Source organism: Siniperca chuatsi, linkage group LG10 (assembly GCF_020085105.1).
Source record: "Siniperca chuatsi isolate FFG_IHB_CAS linkage group LG10, ASM2008510v1, whole genome shotgun sequence".
NCBI classification, from domain to species: domain Eukaryota; kingdom Metazoa; phylum Chordata; class Actinopteri; order Centrarchiformes; family Sinipercidae; genus Siniperca; species Siniperca chuatsi.
The window spans coordinates 25,326,781-25,349,787 of record NC_058051.1 but is presented as its reverse complement, the minus strand read 5'-3'; the positions used below and the strand labels follow the sequence as shown (position 1 = coordinate 25,349,787).

General features: G+C 37.8%; 2 protein-coding genes across 5 annotated transcripts; one reads left to right on the top strand and one right to left on the bottom strand.

Annotated features, from left to right (window-relative positions):
- Positions 1-857: 857 nt before the first annotated feature.
- Positions 858-8,747, top strand: letmd1 (LETM1 domain containing 1). Of its 4 annotated transcripts, none has more exons than XM_044212645.1 (10): positions 858-1,018; positions 1,385-1,539; positions 1,870-1,963; positions 2,124-2,239; positions 3,995-4,077; positions 4,392-4,578; positions 5,813-5,914; positions 6,039-6,191; positions 6,315-6,411; positions 7,202-8,747. In XM_044212645.1, the coding sequence occupies exons 2-10, from the start codon at positions 1,477-1,479 to the stop codon at positions 7,276-7,278; spliced, it is 972 nt and encodes a 323-aa protein (XP_044068580.1). In that variant the 5' UTR covers positions 858-1,018; positions 1,385-1,476; the 3' UTR covers positions 7,279-8,747. The 4 variants fall into 4 exon arrangements, with proteins under 4 accessions (XP_044068580.1, XP_044068579.1, XP_044068581.1 ...); XM_044212646.1 differs by lacking the exon at positions 858-1,018 and adding an exon at positions 1,122-1,295; XM_044212644.1 differs by lacking the exon at positions 1,870-1,963.
- On the bottom strand, positions 7,890-18,003 carry cd63 (CD63 molecule). The gene is made up of 8 exons (XM_044212648.1): positions 17,847-18,003; positions 16,955-17,040; positions 12,382-12,570; positions 12,121-12,195; positions 11,931-12,029; positions 11,553-11,696; positions 9,568-9,651; positions 7,890-9,228 (listed from the first exon to the last, which is right to left on the bottom strand). Exons 2-8 carry the CDS (start codon positions 17,018-17,020, stop codon positions 9,163-9,165), a joined length of 723 nt encoding a protein of 240 aa, XP_044068583.1. The 5' UTR covers positions 17,021-17,040; positions 17,847-18,003; the 3' UTR covers positions 7,890-9,162.
- Positions 18,004-23,007: the final 5,004 nt, after the last annotated feature.

Below are 23,007 nucleotides of genomic sequence, written 5' to 3'. Positions count from 1 at the left end.
GTTAGCAAACCGGCTTACAGGCGCATTACCGCCACCTACGGGACTGGAGTATCGAGCGGTAGATTGGCAGGAAAAACAACAACAACAACTAAAATACTCTCTATCATTCCTGTTACTCTTAAGTAATTAAATACAAGATTGCGTACTTCCCATGATGTATTTTCTAGCAGATTCCCCAATGTAGATTTCGATAACTCCGCCCCTCAGTTCTTTTGGCTAACTTCCACTAACTTCGCTCGAAATCCCTAGACTTCCTGTTCAAACCAAAACAACCATCCTCTGCTTACAAGTTTGAATTAAAATCCTGTGAAATAACTAAAACTACATCCAAATGAACCCTAAAAGTCGTTACTTTAGCTCACATTTACCTTTGAATTAGTTATACATGGGCGGGAAAAATATCTGAAGGTGTGAAATAACATAAATAAAATCGCATAAATAAGCAAACACATTTCCTGTGTTTTGTGCAGTTGGTGGAAGAAGTATACAGATCATTTACTCAAGTAAAAGTAACAATACCACAAAATTTACTGACGGTAACAACAATGTAAAAGTACTCATTAAGCAGAATCAGTTTTATATTATTGATATATACGCTGATGGTTAACATTGCAATATTTATCTTCCTGTGCAGTGCCCATACTTTAGTTATTATCTTCTGCTGAAAATGAGCAGCTTCTCCAATATACACTGGTTGTGATAATGATTATTAGTGTTATTATCATAATTTATATTATTAATATTATTATGATCATCATTAATTTATTTGTTAATTATTTTTTAGTTATGTATTGTCTTTATTTTAAATCTGTGTGGTATTATCGTTATTACGGTAACTTCACGGCTTTTTGGCCTTGCCGTATCTGCGCGTCATTACGGTAACTACACCGGACCTGTCAAACATGGCGCTGTCCTGTTCGAGCTTGTGCAGCCGTTTGTCTTTGATCCGACTGTGTGGTCTCAGGACAAACAGGATAACAAATGGTCTTTATTCTCCCTATGTGTCCTGTCAGTCTAGGTATGTCTAAAACTTATTATGGCTCATTCGTCCACGATTTGTCACTTTGTTTTACTCGCGTGTCACTTGAGCCTTTGCTAAGCTAGCTGCATGTCTGGATACGCCTTTACCGGCCGTTTATGTTGGATAGGAGACATTTATACAGATAAGCCATGATGTAAAGGGTGTTGTCCTCTATATTTAAATTATGGCACGTTGTACTGTCATTGGTACACGTCCAAGATAAAACTACCAAGTTAATTTTGTCTTGAATATATCCAAACACCAGGGAATGGAGGTACATAGGTGATTTTAATCCTTTTTCCCTTAATTCCTGATAGATGCTCTTAGGAGGAGTTATTCATGTTTACCTCTTCTTCTTTACAGGTTGCCCCTATGTAGACACTACTCATCCTCCAACGTTAGACGAGGTATTGGTCGATATGTAGCCTCCAGGCTCCAGAGTGTAAATAGCAAATATGAAGGTTTCCTCAAAAGGCGATTTCCTCGCTTTTTTCAGCTCTACCACACTTTTATGGAAGGTATGCCCACTGTTAACTCACCTCTGAGGTCTTCAATCCTGTATTGCTAACGTTATATACTGTTTTGTAAATGTTTGGGGTTGTGTTAGAGATTTATAAAGCTGCACACTGATTCTTTTTGCTGTCGGTTGTATAGCTACAGGTTTTTTAACAGTAAATGAAGTACAAAATTGTTGCAGTGAAGCCTTAAATGGAATCTGAATGGATTTAACTTTAGAAACATGAGCGCAATGTCAAATTTTAAGTTCACTCTCTTTATATATATTTAGGGTTGGAGTCCAAGTTTCAAACATAAAACAAGTTATCATGTTCTTCATACTATATCCAAAGATACTGTACATATGGAGCACTTATGGAGTAGTATGGTGGTTCGATTCCCGGCTCCTCCTGTTCACAAGTCATGGCCAGGCCAGCACCTTGCATGGTAGCTACACCGCCATCAGTGTGTGAGTGTGAATGTTGAACGAGAGGCATATTGTAAAGGGTTTTGTCCCAAGGTTACAAAGCGTTATATAAATGCAGCCCATTTCCATCCACATACTTATCATTATAAACATACGTTTTTAATCATTGAATCATTTCAGGATTCAAGCTACTGTTCAAAGATGCCAAAGATGTGCGGAGGATAAAAACAAAGATGTTCTCTGAGGGAGTACAGTTCCAGGATTTGTCCTACAGGGAGATGGAGAAACTCAGACAGGTGGGGTCCCCTTACTGAATGTGCGTCACCACACTTATACACACACACACACACACACACACACACACACACACACACACACACAGAGAACAGGGTATCTGACACACATTAGAGCTAGGAGGTAATCCTCTTAACTTATTTGTGTGGCTATAGCTGAGTGAAATTAAATTAATGCCTCTATCTGTTTGGCCGTCATATTGGCTATATCATATCACCATAACGACCACACCTAGTCTAGCTGTTGTAAGACACCACCAAAAGTCATATCTAAAATATTGTCGCATATAACCAGATAATGAGTCAAAAATTGTGATATTTGATTTTTTTTAAGACACAGTGAGATGATTGGGTGGGTAGAAACACTTTAGATTATTGATCATGTTTTTTTACACTTTTCCAAAACACTCTAAGCAGGCTATTCAAGTTTGAAATAAAACGATCAAACAACCTCACTTCAAGGGAGACTGGCAGCGTCTCCTATTGTGTTCACTGCAGTTAACACTGGTCATGTGGTCATGTCTCTTTTTGCTTTAAAGGATAGGTTCACATTTTTTCAAGTCAAATTTCAACCTTGGAAGATACCTGCTGAAGCCTTATATTAGCTTCGGCTGAACTTTGGAATACATTTCTGTATGGAACGAGGACTGTGGATTTTGACCCATCTCTTACATTGGAGTTGTGCTAAGAAGGGATCGCTTCACGTCCAGTATTAAGGAGAAAAGGTTACAGTGACCAATAATTCTTTCAGTGCACTGTACATATGTAAATGTGAGTACTGTATTAAGATGCAACTCTGAATCTATCCTTAAAGGTGTAAATGTGAGTACTGTACTAAATATCTGTATATATGTTCTATGTGTGTGTGTGTAGCGTGAAGGGGCTACAACTCACATTTCATTATGCAACCCTGTGTTGTAAAATGACAAATAAATTAACCTTAAAGATTTTACAGCCAAGGGGTTGAGTTTTCACAGTGGAAGCTGATAAAGCCATTAAAAGACCTATACCAAATTACTTTACACATGTTAATTCTGTCTAGTAAAGCAAAGGAGAAAGCGTACACATGTGGATTGACATTGGGGAGGTGGGAACATGCAGAAATGTCCCTTTTGGGCGTCTTTGTGCACTAGTCATACCATGTATGTAAATGCAACATCTGCAGTCCAGTTCTATGGAGGCTAATTTTACCCAGAAATTAAAAATGGAAAATTAAAAGAGAAAATGGCAAAAATGCTATTGTTTTTTAGTACTCAGGATAATCAGGCTATAAATAAGTGTTAAAGAGAAAAATGAGACAGAAATGACAAAGGAATATTGTAAAATGGCAATTTGAAAATGGAAAATAGAAAAGATTAAATGTCCATACTTAAATTAGGCATACAAATGCTATAAGTAACATACTGAAAAAATGTATCTTTTAGTGACAAAGCAACAACCTTTATGGGAAATGAGGATTTGTCCAGACACTAGCACTTCCAATACATGTGTTTAAATGCAGGACTGAGCAGTGCATCTTCAGAATAGGAACATAATCTACAGACAATTCTCTTGAATCACTGCAGGTTTGTTCATTATTGGTTGAATCAGATTAAATCCGATGCAGATTTCACAGTAGGAGCATCAGAATTGTGTTCTGTAAGTGATATCCTTATGGGTGAGCAGTATTTTCATTTAATACCTTGCTGTTGTTTAATTTCAGGTCTGTAATTTATATGAGCTCGTAGTAGCTTTACTTACTTTACATTTATTTCACAGTTTCGCAGAGACCTGTTCAAGGCCCTTCCGCTGGTGGTGATATCCATCCCTCCCTTTGCCAACTACCTGGTTTTTGTCTTGATGTGAGTTACTTTGACATAAGTCAATTTCTTTATAGAGCACATTTAAAAACAAATGCTGACCAAAGTGCCCTACAGAGTTCAAATTATGGGATTATATAACCATCTTTTAATTTCAGTTTGCACCCTTTGATTCATATTCAGCAAAGCATTCTGAAATGATTGATAGGAATGCTATCTTATGTCCCTCTGATTACTACATTGTGTCCTACATTGTATTGGATCTTCCTTCCAGTCCTGTCCCTGTTGATTCACATTTTCCCATCCTCAATGTGTCTCTCCTCTCTCTGCTACAATCCCCTACTGTTCACTGCCAGGTACTTTTTCCCCCGCCAGCTCCTGATTCCTCATTTCTGGACTCCCAGGCAGCAGGTAGAGTTTCGGGCAGTGTACCATTCCCTCAGGGCCCGGCACCACTGGCCAGTACTCAAAGGGCTCGAGTATGCGAGCCGCCAGGTCAAAGACAGTCAGCTACAGAGTCGTCTTAAGGACCTGTGTGCTAAAGTAAGTGAATGCATCAGAAATGTTTTGTGATAGGAGGAAATATCTGTTTGCAAAATATGTGACAGGGTGCAGAACAGATGCAGAATAGGTTGTATCTTCTCCTTTCACACATATTGGCCATCTGTTCTAGTAATACCAGCTGTAAATTGCACTCTTCTATTGCAAAGGTGCTTGAACATAATTATAGAGCATACATTGATGCATTCACTTTTCATAAGGTGACTGATATAAATAACAAACAATTAAAAATTACCTAAAAGACACCAGGGGCCTCATTTATTAAGCCTTTCTATGCATAGGATCCAATTTATCAATTTCTTTTTGTGCTTGAAAATGTACGCACATTAGAACATGACTAGTGGTAAACGAGTGTAATCGCGGGCAAACCAATTCCTAAGATGCACAAAATGCAACTGTCAACTTTGTAATGTAATGGATATATTGTAAACTATTGTTCTTGAGGACGTGCATTTACATTTTCCTTTGTAAAACAAAGTAAAACGTGACAAATGGCCCCAACCAGACACTGCTTTTTTTATAAGAGGTATATATTTTACAAGATTATCATATGTTTTTATGTTATATCTTGATCTGAAAAGTAACTAATAACTATAGCTTTTACGTTATATTTCACAAAAACACACAATATACCTCAAATTACAAAACGTTAAGCCAATAACATAAGACTAAATGGCCAAATAACATTGGTCATATATAAATGACAAACAATAATTGCATCTATAAATAAAACAAAGTTGTTCCTACATTTACAAAGGAATGTCATTTAGCCCTTAAAACTGTTATATTTGGATGTTATGTTACAGCCTGTGATGCTAAAGTGACTTCCTGTTTACACTGGTGATTGTTTTTGATTGGATGGCACTACAGATGTTTCCTAGCAACCTTTTATTTTACACGTTAATAAAGCCCTTACTAGCTAAGATGTTCTACAAACCAGTTTGAACCTAGCAAGCAGTTACTAAGAACTTGACGCACAAACGTAGTGATGGATTTACAAATAGCTGGTGCAACCCAGTTCTGATTGTTCTTCACCATGTTGAATCTCCAGTGTAAAGACAACATTGCAGAGACCACTCTTGATGACGCTGAAATACTGTATGAAACTGCATTTTCACACCTATATTCTAAATCTATTTACCCGTGACTAATAGTCTGGTATAAATTGTTAAACTCCATTAAAAGCGGGATAAACTGACTTTCTGTGCATTTTCAGGTGCAAAGTGGAGAAAACCCTAAAGTGTCTGAAATCCTTGCCGTTCGGAGCCTGTTTTCTGGACCCCCTCTGGGTATAAAGAGGATGAGCGTGGATCAAATGGTCAGTAAAACCCTTCCACTCTTCACTAACAAACTCAGTCGTCAGTCTGTCATGAAATGCAAAAGGCTTGCTGAACCTGAACACCACTAGAAAATATTTTCTGTCTGTCTTCATGTCCAATCAGAGACACATCAGCCCCCTGCTCTTCCTGACGCCTCGCCTCCCAGGTTTCCTGATTGGCCGGCGGCTAAACAGCCATGCCCTGGAGCTGCTCCAGCTGGACCGGGCCCTCAGCAGGTTGGGCCCTCACCAGCTGAGTGACTCTGAAGTCAGGCAGGTCAGTCACTCTGCACGACTTGGTGAATTTCATTTTCACTGACCAAACAGGATTAATGTGATGAACACTGTGTATTCCTCTGTAAGCTGCGTTATAAATACATGATATTTTTCTCTTTTTCAGGCTTGTTATGTAAGAGGCCTCAATTCTAATAGTCTTGGCATTAACCAGTGCCATGAGTGGTTATCCCAGTGGCTTCAGGTGTCCTCCTCTTTGAAAGGTATTTTCATTTGGATGTTTTTGTAATTGTGACTTCAACCGTATCCTGTTGACATGTCTGTTTTGTCTAATATTTAAAGGAATAGATACAATTTTGGGAAGTATGCTTATTGGCTTTCTTGCCAAGACTTAGATGAGAAGATTGGTACCCCTCTAATGTCAGTACGGTAAATATGAAGCTACAGCCAGTGGCTTATTAGCTTAGCTTAAAGAAAGAGGAAAACAGCTAGCCTGGTTCTGTCTGACGGTAACAAATGCAGTCTACCAACACCTCTAAAACTCAGAAACTTATCTTATTTGTTTAATCTGTACAAAAAGTGTAAAAACGACACAACGGCGGTTTTACTGGGATTATGTGCAAATTGATTTGACTGATTTGCACAGTTACCTACTGACAGAGCTAGGCTAGCTGTTTCCCCCTATTTCTAATCTTTATACTAAATTGTCAGACTCACAATGGACAGTTTATAAAAAAGGATAAAAATCGATGCAGCGGAACCAGCAATATCGTCTTTTTTATTCCATGCATTCTTCTTCTCTGTCAAAACCTGGCACCTACATTACCCACAATGCATTTGTTGTCTTCAGACCCATCCAATGCTGACTCAAGTGACACACTTATGCAGTAGTATTAAAGACCTGTAAACAGACTGCGATGCGTGAAATCAGTGGAATCAATCTTCTCATCTCTCTGCCAAAATGTTGAACTATTCCTTAAATCCTTCTTATTGACATGTCTGTCTACTCTAAAATTTAATATTTTTATGCCTCTTTTGTTTAATTCTTTGCAGCCTCAGAGGTGTCACTGCTTTTGCACAGCATTGTATTTCTCTCTGCCAACTACCCGCATGGTCCCAGCCGACGCTGACAGGAAGCCTGAAGCAATCTGCTTTTGAGATTACGTTCTCTTTTGTGCGCTGGGCAGCACAACTTCTTGAGAGTTGTCAGCCTCTCCTTTTTGCTGAGGGAAAAAAAACTGTTCTTGGCAAGATTGAGGTTTAAGAAGAAATAAACTGTCTTGGCCCAAAACTTGAAGCGGGTTTGCAGTAAAGAAAAGGATCCCATTAATTCTAGACACCTTAGAACGGTCCTAGTTCCCAATTAAAGTTCCAGTGTCAGCTATGAACATCTCCACTCATCTGAAGTGACGAATACCACAAAGTACATACCTAGATAACAGGATTTCCTTTGGAAAAATAGGGTGAATCTATGGTGTCTTTATCAGGGGAGAATAAGACAGGTGTATTTAGGCTTAAAAATCTTGCTTAGAGGAGCTCTCATGTAATTCAGACCCTCATGAGGGACTGAAATTTACATGCACTGAACTATATTAAGATGTTGAGGTAATATGATTACCTGTCATTGTAATTCAAGCTTGTTACCACTGTAAAACGCAGACTTCTAAGCTAACACATCATTACACAGCTACAGTGACAAGCAGGGAAACAAAGAGGATACTGTTTAGTAAAAGTCCAGCAGTATTTTGGGCTCTGTTTAATATTTTGCTTGTGCAATGGTAAAATTGTTCAGACACATTCCATTCATAAAAATACCCCTTTTTATGTGAACATGTTTTTGTTTTTTACATGTTCGCATGAAACATGTACTGTATCTTCTCATACATTTACCTCACTTTGTGCTCTGCTCTTACGTCTTTACAATGAATAATGCTGGTCGTGGCAAAATTGTTAACATGTGAAAGGGGGATTCTGTGGCAACAGTCTTGAGGGAAGGATAGTTTTGTCAAACTGGTCGACCTCAAATCAGTAGATTACACAAAGGCACCTTCTAAAAGGAAAAAATGTTGATGGATCCTAAATAGAGATTTAAAAAAAAAAAAAGCCAAATTATTACTTTAGCCATTGCAAAGACATTCAAGCTTGTTCGTGTGGTGAGAAGCTGAACTGATTATTGTACAGTAGATTAATAAGGTGCAGCGCAGCATTTACAAGCTGTCTGAAAAGAGTTGTGATGGCACTTTACTTTATTGTTAACTTGACGTTTTCTTGCTTTGGAGGCTTAAAGTGATCCTGGTCTGATCACACAATTTCATTCAAGCTTTTTGCCAACTTTGTGTTAACAGCATGAGGAACTGCACGTCCCTTGTGCTGGTGTTTGGTGTGAAGTGTAAAAAAGGAAATGTCATTTGCTTCCTGTGCCTTTTGCAAGGACTGGCACAATACATCTGAAATATGAGCTGCAAAAGTTATTCTCTTTTAAGATTTATTTTAAAATATGTGCTATTATTTGCTCAACAGGTCTTGAATGTTGTGTTGCTGTGCCAATATTATATACATTGTAATGGAACAGTGTCTGAAATAAAGACTTTATGGTGCATTTATTTTCCCTGTTTGTATTTACGCTTAAAGCAATTTCATATGTAATTTAAAGGGTCTTTAATAATAAAAACAGACACTGGGAATCAGCAAAACATAAAAACTCCGCGCCAAAACAGATCTTGAGTCTCAAGCAAAGTAAAAGATGTTAGAATTCCTCGCAGCCAACAAGAACATACACTGACAATAATGTGGATATTAATCTTTCCAATCATTTAGAATTCCTAAGAACATACAGTATCAAAGTACAGATATTGTTAACCTATGAAAATATAATCCAAAATCAATACAAGGGAAAATATATTGTTCTGTGCATTATGTCTTAAGTATAAGATGAACATATTAACAGTTTTCAAATGAAGCTCCCTATAAGCGTGACATGAACAACCAACTCTGAACTCAGGAGTGAAGCTGAATCACATGACTTCGTAGCCGCTGCGGATGCCTCTCATCAACAAGCAGGCGAACACGATGCCCATTATCTGGAAGAAATACACAAGAAGGAGAGGACATTCATATTAGAGTTTCTGAGATATGAGATTTTTTGACAGACATATAATAAAATCTTTATTTAAGTCCTGTAGCACTTTTCAAAAGCCAAGTTAAGGAGTCTTTACAGGGCAGAAGCTGATAAAACCACCAGCCAATAAAAATGTGATAAAACAATTAGTTAAAACGATGAATTAATACAAAAACACATTAACACTATCTGTCAAATGAAATAACTTTAGCAGGTCTAGGTGTACGAGGGTTAAGTAAAAAAGGATCTGGTCAGATTATGTTTCTGATGCAACGTGAGGTTTTTTATTAATGTTACATACCTGCAGGAAAGCAATAACAAGAGCGGCAACTATCACCCACTGGATGTTTTTCTTCAGTAAAGCCTCCACAGCATCGTGACAACCCTAGAACAGAAAAAAAGAGAAAAGTTAGATTCAATATGTAAAGTTTACTGGTATTTGGAGTGACACATTGTGTTAAACATTGACTTCTTATTAAGACGGTGTAGTTCTCAGACTGACTTCTTATTAACATTGATAATGACTGACATTGGCTTTACTTCCTCATTGTTTGAGGTCCCACACCCCAGTGCTGTATGTGTAGAAATAATAATTATTGCAAAATCAACCAATTTTTTCCCTTCAAATCTTTTTTTCTTCTGATGTCATTAAAATCCAATATTTATAGAAAAATACTGAAGTGGTAACCCTTCACTTTGCCACAAACTGGGCTTGCACATTTGATGAAGGTACCAAAATACGGAAGTGACCATAAGGCATTGCCATTACACCAAATAGGGAAGGTTTTATTGGTTATATGGGCTATATATGAACAATTATATTCCTTTTGTTTGCCAAACATTTGGGATCAATTACCAAAGAGAGGTCTAATTTACATGCAAAACACATATACTGTATGTGTGTGTTGCGAGTGTACACACTTACTTGGCACAAAGCAACAAAGCAACAGGGAGTCATGTTTCTGTCTAATATTTACTTTCTGTCTAGCTTGTTCACTTTACACTCCGGCCCGACCAATAAAATCAGCCAGGATGATATATCAGTTGATATTAGATGAGTTGAGATATATCTGTATTGGTGTGTATATCTGCCGATAATCAAAAACAAACTGTAGTACAGAAATGCCAAAGATAGGTTTGAGAGAATTAGAAACGGTGTTGCTATTACATTGTTTATTACATAGTTTATTAGTTTTTCATGGGCAAGAGCAGCAAAGCCGAGATCCTCCCAGTGGCACCCTTTTCCCAGGAAATTTGGCCCCGCCCTAGTTGACAGCGAGTCGAGGAAGGCATCTCTCAACTGTCAAGCGAGTGCCGCTCACCTGCCACAGACTGCCACTAGCTGCCAGTGCCACCGGGAGGATCTCGGCCTTGCTGCTCTTGCCCACAGTTACAGGCTCATGTGACAGAATTTTAAACTCGCCAATTGCATATTTCATGTCGAAGTGCACAGTGGGAGTCATAGTTAACCTAGAAATTTCCCTTCGAGATTCCATCGTAGTTTGCCTTGCATCGGCACAACAGCAGCCACTACCACTAACCGGCCCAGCAACGTCACGCTTAAAATCACCAGGTGCTACTGCCGACTGTATAGCTACTGAGGCACACAGACAAATCTCCACACACAGCTATAGAAGTGTAGCAAAAGTCGCATGTAAAAAGGCAGCCAATTGAGAGACCTTGTCTGTCTGTATGTCCAGCTGTTGGAGCAAAATACTTTTCAGCCATTAATTTCTTTGTATGCATTTACAGATTTGTCTATACATTTACAAATCTGATTATGCACACAGGGAGTGAGATACAGTTACACAAGTCTCCACTTACATTTGTAAATAGTTCTGCTACAATAATGGCCCCATACAATGTATTTGACACTGAAGTTGGCGCTGACTGAGATCGTTCATCAAAAATGCATGTGTAAGAAACTTTACTGTGCCCTGCTGTTGTGTGGAAAAGTACTTGCACTCTGTGCAGCAATAAATCAGATCTCAGTTGCTCATGGCATGATGGGAAAATGCTGCTTATTGACTGACTTCTTTTTTTAAACAACCTGCATTTGTTTGGCTGCGCTGTAAGCAGATACACCAGTTGTTCTTCTCTTATATTTCTGACAAAGTAGCTGCTCAACAAGTATTTACTGTAGCATTAAATCGCACTTGCTGTTACCACCAGTAACCATGGGTGTTGCCAAATCAACCAGGAATGAAATCTTAAGAATTATAATTCAAACTAAATCTCATGTTCACTGACTTGTGTTCAAAAACACATCAAACACTGGGGGTTTACCTTCTGGTACACTTTGGCAGCGTCTGTCATGGCCCCGATTCCACAGTCTTTAGTGACATTCAAACAGCATGAGTCAGGCACAGATTTTCCATCAGGTTTGAAGCTTTTCCAGTCAGAAGAACTGTTCACACCACAGCATTTCAACTGGAAGTACAAATGAGTAAAATGAAAAACATTTCATATGGACATGCCAGCTATAAGGTTTGGCAATGGCCACATGGACAATGTACAGTAAAAGAATATAACTTGTGTCAGCAGATGGTGCAAAGAAAAACAATGTCATGTCATGCAGCACCAACCAACAGGATACAGAAGTGTTTTGTGAAGGTGTTGTCAGACTAAGTAAACAGTGAGTAGGAGAGTTTATACTGAACTCACATCCTCTTGCAGTTTATCCACAGTCTCTTTGAATTCAGCTGTACCGTTTTTGTAATTGTTGATCGTTTCAGTGAGACTATCCTGGACGACAGTGGAGATCTAGATGGGAGAGACAACATGGAAGCCAAGTTAAAACCACACCTTCTGCAGGGTCTTATTAAACACACGAAACAGTGAATTCTACACTCACTTTGTTTCTGAAGACGTATCCAGCGATTGCTGCTGCAATCTCAACAATGATGATCAGTGAGAGAAGGATGGCAAACTGACACGGGCAGAGAAAAGAAATTAAAGATATTTAAGTGACTTACATGAACGTAATTACTATTCCAAGCTACATTATATGTTTTACACACATTCATTAATCTGTGCCGCAAAATTCCACACGGCAAAGTTAATTAAACCTTTTTGTTGTTGTGTGGTTTAACAGATACCACACTATATGAATTACCGTGGTGACCATGCAGTAGTTCTCTTTCCAGGCTCCACAGCAGCCGAAGAAGGCGATGAAGAAAATGACCACACCGACTCCGATGAGGACAATGGGAACTCCTGAGGCTGTCGCATCACGGATCATGAACGTGTTGTGCAAAGCCACCTGAACCAGGATTCCCACGACAATCAGTGCTAGGCCACATAACTGCAGAAAAGAGAGGAGGGTTAGTTTAGGGTGGAATTTGTGGGATCATTTCTGCTCTTTTCATGTAATCCATGCATGTTACTTTGGTTTGAGCCTAGTGAAAACTGTAATGTTTTATTTTAACACAATGGAAGTAAAGACAGGCCTTAATAATTAGAGCTTTATAAGCAACTGAATACTGACTAGTTTAACTACTACTAAATACTTACTCTAATGCTGAAATTGAAATACCATTGAATTTATTACATTGAAATATAACTCTGACAGCCAATGATCTGAATTCATGTGGTTTGAATTCCCCTCTTTAAAATTTCCAGAGGGTAATTTCAAGTTTTTCCATCTAAAACCCCCCGATTTTTTTCTAGGTTCAAAAATTTTGATTTCCAGGTTTGACTGTTTATTATAAGGAAAATTTTAGTCTCAATTAAACCTAAATCTAATTTGAGCAACTTGATTGATTTCAATTATTAGATCCAAAATTGGCCAACTGAATTTGAGCAACTTGAAGACATTTTTTTTTATACTGGATTTGTGAACCCTAAATAAACAAGACAAAGAGTCTACAGTCATGCTAGTGATCCTGTGAGTTTGTACTAAGCTGGATGCTAACATCAGCATGCAAACATACAACAAACATGCTAACATGCTGATGTCTAGCAGGTATAATTTTACCATGATCACCATTTTAGTTCAGTGTTTTAGCATGCTGACATTTGCTAATTGGCACTAAAGTAGAATGATGAAATGGCATTAGTTTTTTGGGTAAAGTATTGGGTAAATTTAAATTTGGACCTGATGGTGGCGATAAATGAAAAGTCAGGGGATCACCACCATCAGTAGGATATATTGTCTGGGGACCATGAATGTCCGTCAAAATATCATGACAATCCATCCAGTAATTGTTGAGATATTTTCAGTCTGGACCAAAGTGATGGACTGAAAGACCGGCATTGCCATCCATAGAGCCATGCTGCTGGCATCGTTAAAAATACTTAAAAACAAGTTTTAGAAATTGCGCAACTTAAAATACCTACTGGAAACTTTAAAGGTGGGAAATAAAACCACATACATTTAGATAGACTGTTCTCAAAGTAAAATATTTCAATTCTATGAGGGGTAAGTATTTAGTCGTGATTAAGTTTAACAATTAAGTTATTCACTTGCTTAGAAGATTGTAACCTTTCTTTGAAACATTTGTAAGAACTTGTGCTAAACAGAAGTTGCAACAGTCTTCAGTTCCTGTGTAGAAACATAAAATGATCAGATGATTAAATGTGATATTCATGTGTCACTGCTTTAGGTGGGGTGACGAGAGCATTTCATTAGATCTTTTACAAACATTGTGTGGGTGAAATGTTTAACCACGATCAGCTGGGATTAACAAGCTCTCACAGCAAACATTACAGAGAGCTGCATATCTTTTACTTTGACGGTGCTTTATCAAAAGGAGAGCAGGGAATCCACTCAGGGCAGATACAACTGCTCTAACCACTAGAGCTGAAACAATTAGTCGATTAATCGATTAGTCCATCAGCAGAAAAATAATAGACAATTTTCGATTGATTTTTTAACCAAAAATGCCAGACATTTCCTAGCTCCTAGTGTAAGGATTTTCGGCTCTTTTTGTCTTACCTTGTTGGAAAACTAATCATCCTTGGCTTTTGTTGGTTGGACAAAGCAAGGAATTTATGGGAATTTTCTTTCGCTTCTTTCGGACATTTTATGGGCCAAGAAAATAACTGGCAGATTGAGCGATAAGGAAAATACTTGTCAGTTGAAGCCCTACCGATCACTCAACTGTAGTGTGACTCCACTGTGTTACTGTGTATTTTATTGGACATTAAACAGACCCTCAAGGACTAACTCTGACTGCAGCAGAAACACTAAACATCAACCTTTAGCGTTTAACTTCTCATGGTCAAAAAAATATCCTCATCTCCACAGGCAGAACTGTGAAAAAGTAATCACGTGGGTAAAAATGCTTATTATCATAAACTCTGACGGGCTATGAACATCTTAAAACAGCAACTTATATGATGACACATTGATGAGGGTGTTTGGTGGAAGATGTCACTGGTCAGGTGATGATAGAATAAGGAGTGGAAAAAGCTGACCACAGGGCGAGAAGTACTGTAAAGATATTAATATATTAGTTTGGAAAACCCAGTGACTCAGACTTTGGTCTTATTGTCATTATGGTCATTATTTGTGACTTCACTATAATATTATAATAAGAAAATCAGAAAATATTCAAATTTGAAGAGCTTTTTTCGCTTTAAAAAATTACTTAAAAGGATTCAGTGGGCATTACCACAGTTGCTGATTAATGTTCTCTTGTTTGACTAATCAATCAAATTTGAGTTAGCTGATAAATAATCTAAAAATGTGGTTATAACCTCACAATGTTTGAGTCAGACTGAGATCTAAGAAATAACCACTGACTTATTATAAATGTCACTACACAAAAGTAAACACATGCTGACAGGAAGTATCATAGGATTGAGACATAAATTCAACCTAGGGTTATATAGACAGTTCAGTGACAAGTCAGATGTAACTCTAAGCCAATTCCCTATAGCAGCTTTTTCTTAACATCTATTAAAAAGCAGTATAGTCACTTAACTGTAAACAAACGAAGAGAAGCCACAGGAACAACAGCACCCAGCCAAACTGGTCTTACTACTCTTGCTGCAATGTTTTCATATTATGTTAAAGTGTCTCAGGTACAATTAACAGAAATGCTCGTGTCAGGACAAAAACCTACATATTTACACTGGAAATCTGTCAATAGCCTTAATGTCAGATGACCCATAATCAGCCCATTTTGTTACGTTATCCATGTTATGCTCTGGCTGCAGCTGAAGACCTCTCCTTGTTAGCACCACCAATGTAAATATTTGAGTTGGGTCAAATAGGTGGCTAATGATTGATGTAGGAAACCATAAAGGTGTGAAGAGAGCAGGCAAACAAAGCAAAGTCACAGCAAATCCCAAGAGTAGAAGAATTCAGAATAAAAGAGGATACAATAGAGTCATTTATCTAGGTTGCAGTTATATTTTTTCCTTTAGCTTGACCTTAATTTCTTGATGAGGATGATGTGTAGAGCTGCAATGTTAGTGGATTCATTGAATAATTATTAATTGGCAACCATTTTGTTACTCAAGTAATTGTTTAAGTCTTTTTCCAGCTACTCCAATATAAATATGTGCTGTTTTTTGTTCTGTTGTAATAAACTTTGGTCTGTTGGTTGGACATAACAAGACATTTGAAGAATATAGATTAGACTATATATAGACTAATTTAATTGAGAAAATTACAGAAAAATGTATTAATAAGGTAACATGTTACTTTAATCCCACTTATTTAGCATTTATAAGGAGGAAATAATAAATGGTTTATAGTACACTATAATGTAGTTGTGAGCATGTTTATTAATGTGAAATATTTGTCAACACCTCTCCTATGAAGACATATTTTATATTATTACAACTGTGTTTTACTACACTGTAATTCATTATCTGTTTATACACCAGCCTCCACTTATGGATGCTTGACAAATACATTAACACTTACATCTGCTTACAACTACATTATAGTGTGTTATGAACATGTATTAAATTATTATTTAATCCTTATAAATGCTAAATAGGGGGGTTAAAGTAAAGCGTTACCATCAATAATGAATATAATTGTTAAGTGCACTCCTAAAAATGTGCACTGAGTAGAGAGAATACATCTTTGTCATCCTGTACTTCCCCCTGTCCTGTTTGAGATGGTTATCAGATCTTTACTCAGTGATACAGAGTTCACTGTGCAAACACTACTGTGTAAAGCTTTAAGTGGCATTGTGTCGGTGAAGGAAGAGGGGAAAAAACAAAAAGAAAACGTGTTCAGCTGGAAGAGTCACATGATAGTGTTACATTTCAAAATCTGGTCATTAGACTCACATTCCATCATCACCACCTCTCGCTCTAACGCACAAAAAAACCCTGCAAACAGGTTGCATCGAGGAAATGCTCGGGTCCTCTATGTTCATGTTATTACACGCATTCATGAATTTGATATCAAACAAACATGTGAGCCAGTCTACAAAGAAGGAAAAAAACAGATAGGGATGCCATAGGTTGAGTGAGTGTGTTTGCTCATCAGCCTATTTTTTTATTTTTACAGATGATTACACCTTAAAGTAGGATAAAGTTCATGATCATGAAGTCATGGGGCTGGCAGAAAGGAAAGGTGTTGCAGAACTAGTTCAGTGGTGACAATATTTCAGACTACCTACCAAAAATATAAGCTGATTTGTCTTGATAACACAGATCACACTGGACAACATAACCTAAGCACTGTTTCCCGTTTGCTCCCTTCACTCACTACCACTACTCACCCAGAAAATAAAGTTGAAAAAGAAAAGCAGGAACTTGACACATTTTATTCCCCCCTCGACAGCCATGCCAGAAGAGGATCAGTTTCCTGGGTCAAAAAACAAAACAAAAACATAAGCAAACTTTGTTACACTGCATTCACTTTTTCTGGGCAGTTATATGAATATTACATCAGCTGTAATATAAGCAGCAGCAGTGGAAGATCTGAGTCATTTTCACGAGGAACCTGGTTGATACGAGCCTTTAGCTGTAAAAGGCCGTGACCGGAACAGCTGTGACAAACTGCACATTATATTTATCATCACGCTGCCATTAATTAACTGAACTTTAATTACAGCCCGGGCGACGGCACACATCCATCATTCAATTAACATTAAAAGACAAATCAAAGTTTTAGACCCACCAGCTACTTTGTGTTAACAGTAAAAAAAGACCTCAAAAAAACAAAAAACAAGGGCAGGGCTGAATTTCAGATTCATCAAACCAAGATAAGGTCTGTAAAGGCCTATACGACCCACCGTCTCGACCCTAAAGGGATCAAAAGTGCCGTTTTGAGGAAGAAACAAGAGCCCGTCCAGCCTCGGACCGTTAATTACCGCTAGCAACAATACCAGCTTTGTTACAGGCCAAATTACATCAACCTTCGCTTACGGAAACTGTTAAAGAGTTTGACAACTGAGTTAGTCTTAGATAAACACAAGCAGTTTTGAGAAACGTTTCTCACACGACTGTCGAGTAACATCCTCTTTTTTGGCAACTTTTTTTTTAATAGATTTTTTTTGGTTTGTTTGTGAAGAAACAGATCGTTAACGGCTGATTAACCGCTCCGTTCCAAAAGCGTTAGCATAAAGAAAAAAGTTAGCTGTTGAAGCGGGTTATTTTTTTTGGGTCTACCTTTGAGAAGAAGTCCTGAAAATCCTGCGATTAGAGGCGAAGACGACGAAGTGTTGAAATTTTAGAGTAACCTCAGCCGTTTATAGTCCCTCCTATGGCTCCTCTCGCTGAACTTCTCTCCACCTCTTTCACGGCTTCATATGCTGCCTTCATGGTCTCCTCGTTAAACCCACGACTCTCTGGCCTGCAGTCCCCCCAAAAACGTCCACTGTCCTCTGCTGTTTGTTGACAGATTAGCCTCCCAAATCCAACGTTAATGGTGTAAACACCATGTTTTTAGCTTGTTTGAATGACTAACTGGCAATATTAATTAATGCATTGCGCGTTACTTTAAAAGCCAGAGTGCTAGCATGTTTTTCATTGCATCAGAATCCAGATAAACAAATGAATAAATCATTTAAAACATCAAATGATTTAGTTCCAGTTAAACTCATAAAGCTACAAATGACTTGTGTATTTTCCTTATCGACTCAAACGGTCGTCCCAGTGTCCGTTTGTATCAAGTGTATCTAATTTTATCAGTTGCAGTTTTGTTTAGGAATTTGGCTTTATTAATGAGGCCAGGTACTATTACCACAACTGCAGTACTGGTTGTTTTCTGGGTGTATCTGCCATGTTCAGTCTGCTGTGTGAAATATACTTAGTGACAAGGCACATACACAATGTACAGAGGGCACGAGGGGGTGGGGGGGTGGTCTAAAGGGGCCCAACAACAACTTTTTGCCCTGGGGTTAATCCGGCCATGTCAAATACATGGAAAAGTCCTGCATCCAAAATCTTAATTAAGTGAAATCATCAAAAGTGTATATAATTTATTATTACAGATGCATTAACATGTAAGCAGCATTTTGATGTTGTAGCTGGTTGAGATGGAGCTATTTGTAACCACTTTATATACTGTTTGGTAGATTAATCTATAAAAATGTCTCATATTGTGTAAAACAATCACATGTTTTGTATGTGAAATTTTAATCTGCAAAGTAACCTGGCAGAAAATAAAACATAGTCAATTAAAGTACCTCAAAATGTAAATGTACTAAGTCACATTCCACATGTGTATTTTGGAATGAATTCAATTTTATTTGAAACTAAAGTTTGATTTAAAATGGCATTTTAAAAGTATCTTCCTTAATTTGATGTATATTTCTTGTTCAAATAATAAATAATAGCACACCATCAATTAAAACTCATATGTTTCCAGTGCTTTTTGTTGGAAACTAAAAAAAATGGCAAAAGGAAGGTTTTGGTGGCTGTTACATTCAGAGAGATGCAGAACAAAGTTATTTCCTGCAGTGACACAATAAAGAGCAGATAACAGACCAGCAGTGGATGTCTAAAACAACAGCAACAGTTATGACTGTTAAGTATTTAAGGCTGTACTGAGCATGATTTTAGACTAAAGACACTGGTCTCACCACCTAAATCACAAGTAAAAGAAGAGTCAACACTATCAGTAATACTTCAGATGGCATGTTTTAAATGATAAATGATTAACGCAGCTTAACTTAACACAGGTCATAATAGTGAAATATACAACAGTACTGGGAGGCATTGTGAAATATATGAATCAGATTCTCTCCACCTATTTTCAGTGTATCATCCCCTAAAAACAGAATCATTATTAATGGTGATTCAAATGCCAGTTACAGTAAATGAAACATTGTGTCAAATGTTTGCATGTAGGAAACCCCAATTCCTCTTTTACACACATCCTCAAACTGCTGAATAACCGTCTCCTTGAGCAATATTTCAAATGACACTCTGACCACTCAACTTTTTTGTCAAAATGCAGGACCCATTTTAAATTAGCTTTTAGATTTTAAATTGACAATCTGTTTTACTTTTAAGACAGAAATCATTTTTTGACAAAGTAAGCATCATTACCCTTCAAATGTACTGTATGTCATGGCCCAGAATTACTGGACAAAAAAGACTGAACAGAGTGAACTTGTTGCTTAAAGTTATGGTCATGTGGTAAAAGTCACAAGTCTCTGTGAGTGCTATGGAATAATTCAGTATTGAAAGCTCACATTTTTATGATGTGAACATTTCCAACCAATGATTGATTGAGACAAGTTCATGTAATTAATCATTTTGTGTTAGCAATGTTGTCCCTCTAATTTTTGATGATATGCTCTAAAACATGAGTGGGAACGTCTGAGTCACGCTGCATTTTTTCTCAGGTTAATGCTGTTAAGATGAATGCAGCGGACCAAATCATTGACCTCAGTTGGTCTCACTGTAACCTCTATGCTTATTGTACCACAAGTGTATCAAAAAACAAACACCTGAGTGATCCACATCCCTGACCAGACCATAATGGAACTGAATTTGGTCTCTATGTCCTGTAAATAAAGAAATAACATTTTCATTTGACTGGTTTATGAACAAGTACGAGTGTTATGGTTGGTTACTTATTTAGCTCACATATTTAGCAGAAGGGTTCAGTTTAACTTTCACCACTCTCTAATTTCCACTATAACTCTAATCTGTTACACAGCACCTTTGACTGCATTACTGGTGCAGACAGATTTGACAGTTTTCACCTTCTGTAAACTGCTGGCCCACAATGACACAACTGAAATGCAGCATCATGTGATTCAGCCTTTTGGCCAATGGCAGTGCTGTGTAGGCCTGGAGGTCAGGGAAGTGGTTCAGTGTTTAACAAGACTAAGAGTTTGCAGCCATGCTAGCAGCTCTGTGAAGCTGTACTTTGGCACAGCGGTACTTTGAGCTACATGCTAACATTAGTATGCTATAACCACAATGACAGTGGTAGCATGCTGATGTTTAGCAGTTATATTTTCGCAGTTATTTTACCATATTCATCATTTAATCGTCAGAAAATTTTAGTCTGGGTGATCATGGATCTGTGAAACATGACTTGCCATTTGGTATTTCACAAGGAAGCTGTCTTGGTCCCCTGCTATTTTCCTTATGCTCCCATTAGGTTACATCATCAACAAGTTTAACACCACTTTCCATAGCTACGCAGATGACACCCAATTATACATTTCTGTTGAGCCAACTAACCCACATGGTCTTTCGTCTCTGACTGCCTGTTTGGATAAAACAATGGATGATCTTTTAAAAGTTAACGAAGATAAAACAGAGATACTGCTGTTAGGTCCTAAATTTAAGAGAGAAACACTTGGGAACCTGGCTCCCCAGACCAAATCAGAAGTTAAAAGTCTTGGTGTCATTTTGGACTCTGATTTAAGCTTTAAGTTCACAATAGCAAAGTGACCAAGACAGTATTCTTCCACCTGAGAAATGTTGACAAAGTAAGACCATTCTTAACAAAGCAGCTGAATGTTTTTGGCAATCTACAAAATGCTTTTAATTTGATTCAGTCAAAATTTTGTAGGTTGAAACTAGTTTTAGTTGACAGTAAATCCAACATTAGGTATCGTTTCAAAGCCAAGACTGCCACCAACATACCCAGTAATGACATAATGGCTCCCCCATTAAAATGATGTCCTACTTTGGTCAAGGTGGATGTCAGCTTATCTCAGCTTAAAACAAACAAGGCTAAAACTGAGTGTTTATGTCCTGTTTCACATGTGAAACTAAGAAAAGGTTAGTAGCTGCCACCTAGTGGTAAAACATTATGGAGATGTAACGCCTCAGTCAACTTCACTGTTCATTTTTCTTTACCATGGAACCTTAAATTGTACTAATGCTAATGCTTACACCCATCACTGCCTTTTTTCATAGGACAAATCCAATGGCAAACTTTTACAAGAGTAGCTTATCCTCCAGCAGCCTCCATATCTCTCCTCGTATTTACTTACTCCACCAATGTCAAACTACAGGTGCTCTTGTTTATACCAAAGGTAAAGTTTGATTAAAGAGTTTCCATCTGGGTTGCACTATCTTAAAATGAGCAATAAAAAGTAATTACAGTCACATTAAATGTGTTTTAAACATAAAACCATGGACTGAAATGGACAAATGCAGAGGGTTTTAATGTTTTAAAGAAAATCTGTGTGTTTGCTAATAGATTTTTTCTAGTTTATAAACACATAACAGGCTAAACAATACACATTTTCATAGTTTATCACAGGGCTGTAGCCAGGATGTTGGGGTCATGATACCCCCAGCAGAACCCCACCCACCTAAGCTATTATATTAGTATTTAAAGGAATAAAAATCAATTTTATCTCCCAAATTGTTTTTAAAGCCCTCTTTCCATTGTATGTACTGTATTTGTGGTGGAGCATATAAATCCTTTTTATTTAAAAACATCAAATGTTATTTTTCTTGAAAAGAAATTCTGCTTTAATGAGTAACATGTGTGTAATTGTATAATGTAACTCCTTCATGTCATTAAGGCTCCCCAAATTCCCAGAAATAGTACAAAGGACCTTAGTGTCCTGAATGGTAGCTGCTGCTCTGCTTTACCATTTTGTACATGCTCAAAACTGTGGAGATGACAGTGGACTTCAGGAGGAGCCCCCCATCACCGTACTCAACAGCAGAGTGTCTGCTGTGGAAACCTTTAGGTTTCTGGGATCCACACGCTCCCAGGACCTAAAGTGGGCGTCCAACATTGACACAATCATCAAAAAGGCCCAGCAGAGGAAGGTCAACCTACCTCAGGAGCTGCTGATCCAGTTCTACTCTGCAATCATCCAGTCTGTTCTCTGCACATCCATCACTGTCTGGTTTGGATCGGCCACCAAACAGGACAGGAACAGACCACAACGGACGGTCAGGAGAGCAGAAAAGAATCATTGGTGCAGACCTGCCCCCCATTCAGGACTTATACATGTCCAGAGTCAGGAAACAGGCAGGAAACTTCACTGCAGATCCATCACACTCTGGTCACAACCTGTTCCAACTTCTCCCCTCTGGCAGGCGCTACAGAGCACTGTACGCCAAAACAACCAGACACAAGGACAGTTTCTTTCCATTACTCTGAGGAACAGTTAAATCAGCCATGTAGTGTCAAAAAACAATCCCTGTGCAATAACCCTGCAACACCAAAACATCCACTGTACCGACAAATTATAAATGATATATTTTACAGCTTGAAATACACACTGTTTTTAACATGTACATATCATCCATCACTGTCAAATATAAATCCTGCATGCTGTATATACTGTATATAGACATGTATACATCCATATACTGTACATATCCACCTACTTCATTT